This window comes from Hemiscyllium ocellatum, chromosome 3 (assembly GCF_020745735.1).
Source record: "Hemiscyllium ocellatum isolate sHemOce1 chromosome 3, sHemOce1.pat.X.cur, whole genome shotgun sequence".
In the NCBI taxonomy this organism is placed as follows: domain Eukaryota; kingdom Metazoa; phylum Chordata; class Chondrichthyes; order Orectolobiformes; family Hemiscylliidae; genus Hemiscyllium; species Hemiscyllium ocellatum.
Genome location: NC_083403.1, coordinates 69225197 through 69235331, shown reverse-complemented (window position 1 = coordinate 69235331; position 10135 = coordinate 69225197). Strand labels below are relative to the sequence as shown.

The following is a 10135-nucleotide window of genomic DNA, read 5'->3' as shown; positions in this document are numbered from 1 at the left end:
ATGACAAAAAACATTTTGGCATTCAATAAGTAGAGTAAGTTTATTGTAAAAATGTTAATCAGTCTAACCTTAGTGACCAATAACCTTTATTTTTTAAAGGAAAGAAAATGTGAGATCCAAGAGTCTTGCCAAGACAATAAATCCATACGAGGTCTTGGTTTTGAACAGACATCAATCCTTTACCATACAAGTTAGAACAGCAATATAATTTAAAATACATGTACAACACATTTCTGACATTCAGAATTTATGTAATAAATGAGGATAACATACAGTGATTGAGCATCCCATAGCACGTCATAGCAAATACAATCAAGGTAAATCCCATGAATTTGTTCATCAAATCTCATTAAAGTTCACAAGCGATCATAATTCTGCACTGTTGTCAATCTGGCCTTGAAATGTGCACTCAAGAGCCATTCCAATACAGGCTTCCTCAACAATGGCTCCTCTTCTGGCCAATCACCATCCCCTCCTTCTCACTCCATCAGCTGAGTGTCAGCTGCTGTTGGTTGCTATGGTTCTTCAGCTTGAACAATTTCTTGTACCTGCTTCCTTCTGTGTCTGTCTAAACACAGTCAGAAGATTGCATTTACATCGGCCATTCAGTGTTAGGTAAATGCAATTCTATAAGAAAGGTCGGACAGATTAAAGAGTCTTATTAAAGGTACATTTGAGTCCTAACATTCTTCAAAAGTAACTTGAATGTCTTATTCTCATGGATCATGGCATTGAGCTTGTGCTCCAGAACCAGTGTACTGCATTAATACAAAATTCAGAGTGTCAAATCCTTTAATTGTGTAAGGTTGTCTAACAACTTCTGCATTTACCCATGTATGAGGCAGCTCTGCAGGCATGTCCCCTGCAAAAGTCCCACCTCCCCCATTTTACCTGAGCAGTAAAGTCATAGCAGATTCACTGTTGTTTGCCAGCAGATGACAGCTTAGCTGTACAACTTCAAATCCTGACGGCCATATGTCTTGGCCATGTGAGAAGATTAGGCTGTGATAACATTTACATTGTTATATTTAGCATTGTTGAGCTGATAACCACCAGGTGGCAATCCGTGGGCACAATAAGCCCTTATTATTGTTTGAGTTGGATTAGAACATACAACATAGAACAGTACAGCACAGAACAGGCCCTTCAGTCCACAATGTTGTGCCGACCATTGTTCCTCATGTATGTACCCTCAAATTTCTGTGATCTTATGCATGTCCAGCAGTCTCTTAAATGTCCTCAATGACCTTGCTTCCACAACTGCTGCTGGCAACGCATTCCATGCTCTCACAACTCCCTGTGTAAAGAACCCGCCTCTGACATCCTCTCTATACTTTCCTCCAACCAGCTTAAAACTATGACCCCTCGTGTTAGCCACTTCTGCCCTGGGAAATAGTCTCTGGCAATCGACTCTATCTATGCCTCTCATTATCTTGTATACCTCAATTAGGTCCCCTCTCCTCCTCCTTTTCTCCAATTTAAAAAGTCCGAGCTCAGTCAACCTCTCTTCATAAGATAAGCCCTCCAGTCCAGGCAGCATCCTGGTAAACCTCTTCTGAACCCTCTGCAAAGCATCCATATCTTTCCTATAATAGGGCGACCAGAACTGGACGCAGTATTCCAAGTGCGGTCTAACCAAAGTTTTATAGAGCTGCAAAAAGATCTCACGACTCTTAAACTCAATCCCCCGTTAATGAAAGCCAAAACACCATATGCTTTCTTAACAACCCTGTCCACCTGGGTGGCCATTTTAAAGGATCTACGTACCTGCACATCAAGGTCCCTCTGTTCCTCCACACTGCCAAGAATCCTATCCTTAATCCTGTACTCAGCTTTCAAATTCAACCTTCCAAAATGCATCACCTCGCATTTATCCAGGTTGAACTCCATCTGCCACCTCTCAGCCCATCTCTGCATCCTGTCAATGTCCCGCTGCAACCTACAACAGCCCTCTATACTGTCAATGACACCTCCAACCTTTGTGTCATCTGCAAACTTGCTGACCCATCCTTCAATCCCCTCATCCAAGTCATTAATAAAAATTATAGAGCCCTGTGGAACACCACTCACCACTGACTTCCAGGCAGAATATTTTCCTTCTACTACCACTCGCTGTCTTCTGTTGGCCAGCCAATTCTGTATCCAGACAGCTAAGTTCCCCTGTATCCCATTCCTCCTGACCTTCTGAATGAGCCTACCATGGGGGAACCTTATCAAATGCCTTGCTGAAGTCCATATACACCACATCCACAGCTCGACCCTCATCAACTTTTCTAGTCACATCCTCAAAGAACTCGATAAGGTTTGTGAGGCACGACCTGCCCCTCACAAAGCCGTGCTGATTGCATTTAATCAAGCCATGCTCTTCCAGATGGTAATAAATCCTATCCCTCAGATTCCTTTCTAACACCTTGCAGACGACAGATGTGAGACTTACAGGTCTGTAATTGCTGGGGATTTCCCATTTCCTTTCTTGAAGAGAGGAATTACATTTGCCTCTCTCCAGTCCTCAGGTATGACTCCAGTGGAGAGCGAGGATGCAAAGATCTTTGCAAGTGGCGAAGCAATTGCATTTCTTGTTTCCCAAAGCAGCCGAGGACAAATCTGGTCCGGGCCTGGCAACTTGTCAATCTTAATGTGTGACAAAATTTTCAGCACATCAGCTTCCTCTATCTCTATCCATTCCAGCATACACACCTGCTCTTCAAAGATTTCATTCACTACAAAGTTCGTTTCTTTCGTAAAGACAGAAGCAAAAAACTCATTTAGGGCTTCCCCTACCTCCTCAGACTCCTATGCTCTCCCTGATCGGCCCTACTCTTTCTTTGACCATTCTCTTATTCCTCACATAAGTGTAAAATGCCTTTGTGTTCTCCCTAATCCGTTCTGCCAAGCCTTTCTCATGCCCCCTCCTGGATCTCCTCAGACCATTTTTGAGCTCCTTCCTCGCCTGCCTGTAATCCTCTAGAGCTGAGCTTGACCCTAGCTTCCTCCTCCTTATGTAAGCTACCTTCTTCCTTTTGACGAGAAGCTCCACCGCTCTCGTCATCCAAGGTTCCTTTATCTTACCCCTTCTTGCCTGTCTCAGAGGGACATATTTATTCATCATTCGCAACAACTGTTCCTTAAACAGTCTCCTCATGTCTATAGTACCTTTACCATGGAACAATTGCTCCCAGTCCATGCTTCCTAACTCATGTCTAATTGCATCATAGTTTCCCCTTCCCCAATTAAATATCCTCCCATTTTGCCTAATCCTCTCCTTCTCCATAGCTATGTAGAATGTGAGGCAGTCGTGGTCACTATCACCAAAATGCTCTCCCACCACAAGATCTGATACCTGTTCCGGCCCGTTTCTGAGCACCAAATCTAGAATGGTCTCTCCCCTCGTCGGCCTGTCAACGTACTGAGTTAGGAAACCCTCCTGAATACACCTTACAAAAACAGCTCCATGCAAATCTTCTGCTCGAAGAGGTTCCAATCAATATTGGGAAAGTTAAAGTCACCCATTACAACAACCCTACTACGTCCACACCTTTCCAAAATCTGCCAACCTATGCTTTCTTCCATCTCCCTGCTGCTATTGGGGGGCCTGTAGTAAACCCCTAATGAGGTGACTGCTCCCTTACTGTTCCTAATTTCCACCCATACTGACTCGGTAGGCAGATCTTCCTCGACAATGGAAGCTTCTGTAGCTGTGATACCCTCTGATTAGTAGTGCTACACCCCCTCCTCTTTATTCCCCCTTCCCTATTCTTTTTAAATGCTCTAAACCCTGGAACATCATCCAGCAACCATTCCTGCCCCTGAGAAACCCATGTCTCTGCTATGGCCACAACATCGTAGCACATTATTTGAGCAAAGTTGAGTTCCATGTTTAACTGTGAACTGAAGACAGATAGCTAGCATTGTTTATTCATTTGAATAATGATGAGTGCAGTGGCCTCTTCAATGCAGCACTAAATGCCTCCCGCTACATAAAAAAACTCTTAGCACTTTACATACGGCTTGATCCAGTTCAGTTTCAGACCTTGTTGTGAAATTAACTTTTGAATCAATGTGGTAATATTCCTGGCATTGAGTTTGTGGGAGTGACTTGAAGGCTTTGCCTGTGACTCATACTTTGCACCTGATTTGGCGCCACCCCAATTTTCATGGTCCCTTTCCTGTTGTACTAACGATGGGTGGCATGGTGGCACAGTGGTTAGCACTGCTGCCTCACAGCGCTACAGACCCGAGTTCAATTCCCACCTCAGGCGACTGACTGCGTGAAGTTTGCACATCCTCCCCGTGTCTGCGTGGGTTTCCTCCGAGTGCTCCGGTTTCCGTCCAAAGATTGTGGGTTAGGTAAATTAGCCATACTAAATGGTGCTAGGTGATGGGGTAAATGTAGGGGAATGGGTCTGGGTGGGTTGCACTTTGGCAGGTCGTTGTGGACTTGTTGGGCTGAAGGGCCTGTTTCCACAGTGTGTACTTCCATAGTAATCTAATCTAAAAAAAATCCTTCACACATTCCCTGTGTTGATGCGAGAAGGGCCTTTGCTGAAACTATGATTCTCCTGCTCCTTGCATGCTATCTGTTGTGTTTTTCCAGCACCTCACTCTCCAGTATCTGCACAGTCCTCACTTTCTCCTACCTTCATTCTCTCTAGAATCCTATTGTGTACCTACAGCCTTTGATCCTGCACCTTCCACATATTGAGTCCTGAGTCAGCATGGATTACCTTGAATCGACTCTCCTTCATCAGCGAGAAGTCCCATTTGATACAGCTAGGTATGTCCTCCAATTCGCCAGTATCATTGTGGCCCTTCCTTCTGGGTTCCCAGTACAGTGAGGCCAAACTTCCGATCTGATTTGCCTGCAGCAAATGGTGGTCTGACCCCTTAAAAGCCCTTGGATTATGTGTGAGACTATGAAGCCCCCTTACTGATAGTCACCTATCCCCTGCTCTGACTTGCAGGCCAACCCTAACTGACCACGCCCACTACACTGGTCCTCACCTGGGACTAACAAAATTCTGATGGAACAACACGTAATGCCTAGACTACTTTGCCTTGACATCCAGGACTCACCATGGCCCAATCCCTGGATTGCAATATCATGGATCCTTGGAAACCCGTTGGACCAAATGCATTAAACTGGTCACCCTTGAGGATATCACTCAGCGCCTGGACTGACTGAACTGGCACAATCTGACTGACTGGAATCCACCTTCAACCCACTAAACCCTTTTGATTTTCACACAACATCATTTTCCTTCAAGTCCATGCAATGTGCTTGCTGTGTAAACTGCTGGATTATACTGAGCTGCAGACATTTAGGAATCATCAGGTTGTACAGTGAGTTGTCTCCCCAACTGCCCACAATACACATTAACAATTTGGACAAAGGAATTGAATGAAATATCTCCGAATTTGCAAATGATACTAAGCTGGATGGCAGTGTTTGCTGTGAAGAGGACGTTAAGAGGCTAAAGGGTGACTTGGACAGACTGGCTAAGTAGGCAAATACTTGGCAAAAACAATGACTGCAGATGCTGGAAACCAGATTCTGGATCAGTGGTGCTAGAAGAGCACAGCAGTTCAGGCAGCATCCAATGTGCAGCGAAATCGACGTTTCGGGCAAAAGCCTTTATTCCTGATGAAGAGCTTTTGCCCGAAACGTTGATTTCACTGCTCGTTGGATGCTGCTTGAACTTCTGTGCTCTTCCAGCACCACTGATCCAAAATACTTGGCAAGTGCAATTCAATGTGGATAAATGTGAGGTTATCCACTTTGTGGCAAAAACAGAAAGGTAGAATGTGATCTGAATGGTGGTAGTTTAGGAAAAGGAATGGGGCAGTGAGACTTGGGAGTCATGGTTGGACAGTCGTTGAAGGTTGGCATGCAGGCAGTGAGGAAAGCTAATGGCATGCTGGCCTTTATAGTGACAGGATTTGAATATCAGAATAAGGTTGCATTGCTGCGGTTATACAGGGCCTTGGTGAGGTCACACCTTGAGTATTGTGTGCAGTTTTGGTCTCCTAGTCTGAGGAAGGGCATTCTTGCTATTGAGGGAGTCCAGCAAAGATTCACCAGACTGATTCCCAGGATGGCAGGACTAACATATGAAGAAAAACTATATCGACTGGGCTTGTACTCTCAGGAATTTAGAAGAATGAGGGGGGGCGGGGGGGAACCTCATTGAAACATAAATCCTGATGGGACTGGACAGGCTAGACGTGGGAAGAATGTTCCCGATGTTGGGAAAGTCCAGAACTAGGGGTCACAGTTGAAGAATAAGGGGTAAGCTATTCAGAACTGGGATGAGGAAGAATTTCTCCATTCAGAGAGTAGTGAACATGTGGAATTCTCTCCTACAGAAAGTTGTTGGGCTCAATTCATTAGATATATTCAAGAGGGAACTGGATGTGACCCTTACAGCTAAAGGGATCAAGGGTGAGGAAAGAAATCAGGATGGGATACTGAAATTGCATGATCAGCCATAATCATATTGAATGGTGGTGTCGGCTCGAAGGGCCGAATGGCCTGCTCCTGCAGCTATTTTCCATGTTTTCATCTTCCTTTAGGTTTTCCTTCACTGTTTTGTGGAGCCACAAGCATCCTGACCCTCCATCTGTGCTGAACTTCTATCCATAAGACTTAGGTTTCCTGTCTGTGCAAAAAACAATTGACAAATACTAGAAGGTGCCTGGCTGCCTGTGTCTACAAGTGCTCTTTTAAAATGAAGATGTGATTCATGAGCCTGTTTGATGACAAGCAACCTGGTGTCCTGTGGCTGGCATATTGCCAATGTTCAGTTGTGTGGTTGGATGGAAGCTGTCCACTTACTCAGTATCAAATCGGAGGATAGAATGGAACAGCTTTCTCCTCGGTTTGTATTGCTGAGTTTTTGAGGTGTCAATCGGGCAGAAAAGTTAATAGGATAAGTTGTCTAATTAATGAGATGCAAATGCATGCTAACATGCTTCCCACAGCCTGATGGTAAGAATTTGATCTTGTCATCTAAGGAGGGGAACATATTTTGCAAGAGTTTTTCTCAATGGTGAGAATCTGATTTTGAAATCTTGCCCACTTAAGTCTTAATGCTCCCTATTATTCTCACTACCTTGGGGAGATGAAGATCATGTTCCCAGTGTTTAATTCAGTGCTCCTTCTCTCATAAAGATGATTATTTGAAGATAGTTGTTCGCTGACAAGAGTCATTTTATAACGGTTTGAAAGTGTTCCATGAGTATACAGTGCTCCATGAGTAAATGACATTGATAGGATTATATGATCAAAGTGATACCTCAATCTTAGATATCACCCCATAAGGATTGAAATGTTTGCACTTCCCAAACATGATGGGAAATAAACATTCTTGGCATGTAAAATTAAATGACCCTCCCTCAGTCATGTAGAAAGGATCAGTTTCACAACGATGCATAAGTCAAAATGACATTGCCTTCTATCAGTGCTATTCAGCATGGTTAAGAATGCTTTTATGTGCAATTTATTCATGCATGGAGAGACTGTTGATAAGAAGCAGATGCTAAGGTCATTAGTAAATGGAATAAGAGAACAAAATAAGGCACAAATTAGGCCTTGAAATTATGGTAATATTGGTATTTCAGTGCTGAAAACATTCATAACAAATTCCTATTTGCTGTTTTGAGGAAAGTTTTTAATATTTTAATTTCACATTTGGGTAATTTCAAGCTCTTAAAATAATGAAAAATGTCAAGCAAAATGCAAAGAAATCTAGAGAATGTCATGGTGTTGTGCAGGTATTTTTAAAATTGATTTCAAGACAGGAATACCATTCTGAGTTTTGATTGCCCTTGACATTCTATTCCATCCCTTGAGTTCTCTGCTGAAGCTGAAGGCTTCTTCCCTTCCTCAACCCTTTCTGATTTTCAAATTTTTTCACCTTCGCTCTTATTGAATATTTTTAATCATATTTAAATGCTCCATTCCTTTAATTATAGTTTGCTTGTAAGCTCTTATTTGCAAAATCCTGAGACTCGAAGTAATCTCCTTTTCTAATAAGCTTATGATTATTCTGCACATTTATAGCCTCAAAGTTAACATGATCTACTTGGATTTCCAGAAGGCCTTCAACAAGGTGCAGCACAGGAGGCTGCTAAAAAGATAAGAGGCAAGTTCATAGCACAGAGAGAGAGAATTGGCTGACTAACAGAAGACAGAGAATAGGGGAAAAAGGGTCCTTTCAGGATGGCAGTCACTGGCTAGTGGAGTTCCGCAGAGATCAGTATTGCAGCCACAATTACACTCACCTTATACATTAACTACCTGGACGAAGGAACTGAGGGCATTTTTGCCAAGTTTGCAGATGACACAAAGATAGGTGGAAGGGGAAGGTGGTGTTGAGGAAGTGTGGAGTTTCTGGAAGGACTTGGGCAGGCTAGGAGAGTGGGGAGAAAGAAGTCACAGCTGGAACACAATATAGGAAAATATGAGGTTATGTATTCTGGTAGAAAGAATAGAGGCACAAACTATTTTCAAAGCAGGGAAAGGCTTCATAAATCTGAAATGCAAAGGGACTTAGGAGTATTAGTTCAAGATTATTTATCATGCATGTGTGACAATATAATAATTTTAAGATGTTTATTTTGTCCTGGCTTTTTTTATGAAGCAATTTTGAAACAGAGGCACTGAGCTGCAAAGCCAATAAAGAAAACAGCTTATGAGGATTTAGGATTCTTTCAAGTTGGAATGATAGAAGCAGCTTGAATGAGTGGGGTCAAGCTCCCACAGAACCAGAATTCTTTCTTTACTTTTAGCCTTTAGTAACAGTTGTTGAAGCTGGATGTGGAAACTGTTCTTCCTCTCTCTGTAACAGCTAAAAGTTGGGGTTCTCTTTGCGCTGCTAGAATTGCATGTGAGACAATCAAATTTCTGAATTTGCCTTTGTCAAGTTTATGGGATGTTACTAAATTGGAACAGTTGTTGTCTAGTAGTTAAATAATCAAATATTCTGTTAAGTTTTCCAATAGATTTACATTATTCCAAGGCTCTCTTTTGTTGTATTTTCACTGTTGTGTATTAATAAGTGTATTTTGTTTCAAGATTGCAGTTTGACCAATCAAATTGCAACTGGGATGCAAAGCTGAGCATTTGCCTTTAAAATAATGCCTCTAAATAAAGGAAGAAAAAGTTAGGATCTAGGCTACCTTCTTAATATATTTTGAGGGGGTTTGGTTTGGTCCATAGTAAACTGGGGTTCTTGTCAGGATCAAAATTTCTAATACCAAGTTGGATTTAGGATTATTGGATTTGAAGGCAGTGAATGGTGAATGTTAGTGTTGAGTTTGGTTGGTTTAATTGAGTGGTGCCTTGTGTTATAATAGTTCTTTTAGTTACCAAGAGTATTCTAGGGGTGGAAGAAGTCACTGAGAGTTTTACAGAAAGTGAGCATGGCAAAGTTTTTGGAATTGGCAAACAACCAGAGTAGGGGTTGCCTGTGCCTGTACAAAAAGGAGGTATAATTGCAGCATGACATTTATGATTGCTGGCAATGCCATCGGAATCATTGGAAATAGCTAATATTCATTTGCAAATGGAGCAGCTTGAACATGAATATGGAATGAAACAGTTTGACTTACCATTCATTGTAAGCAAAGGAAAAAGGAAAGGAGAGGAAGGCCCGAGCAGAAAAACATGAGAAAGAGAGTTTTTGCACTTCAGAGGTTGGAACTGAAAACTCAAAATGACTTAAAATGGCACAGGAAGAGTTGAAAGGTAAGAGTAATGATGAAGGCAGTGATGGAGAGCAATTCCATTGTAGCCAAAAGCTTGGTAGGGATCTATTTAAATGCTCAATGAGAAAGGTGCAAAAGCCTTTTCTCATTTCATTTGAGAAAGTCTCTAAATGAATGAAATGGCCAATGACCATGTGGGTATTATTAAGACCATAAGATATTGGAGTGGAAGTAAGGCCATTTGGCCCATCGAGCCCACTCTGCCATTCAATCACGGCTGATGGGCATTTCAACGCCACTTACCCAGACTCTCTCCGTAGCCCTTAATTCCTTGCGAGATCAAGAATTCCACAATCTCGACCATGAAGACATTTAACGTCCCAGCCTCCACTGTAGCAAAGAATTCCACAGGCCCACCACTCTCTTGCTG

At 42.5% G+C, this 10135-nt stretch overlaps 1 protein-coding gene across 1 annotated transcript in view; it reads right to left on the bottom strand.

Moving 5' to 3' along the window:
• Positions 1-358: 358 nt before the first annotated feature.
• The window catches only part of slc35f1 (solute carrier family 35 member F1), a 313410-nt gene continuing 303633 nt past the window's right edge, over positions 359-10135 (bottom strand). The window contains exon 8 of the mRNA XM_060821185.1: positions 359-627. Within this exon, the coding sequence (XP_060677168.1) occupies positions 526-627 (102 nt within the window). The 3' untranslated portion in view covers positions 359-525. The remainder of the gene's footprint in view (positions 628-10135) is intronic.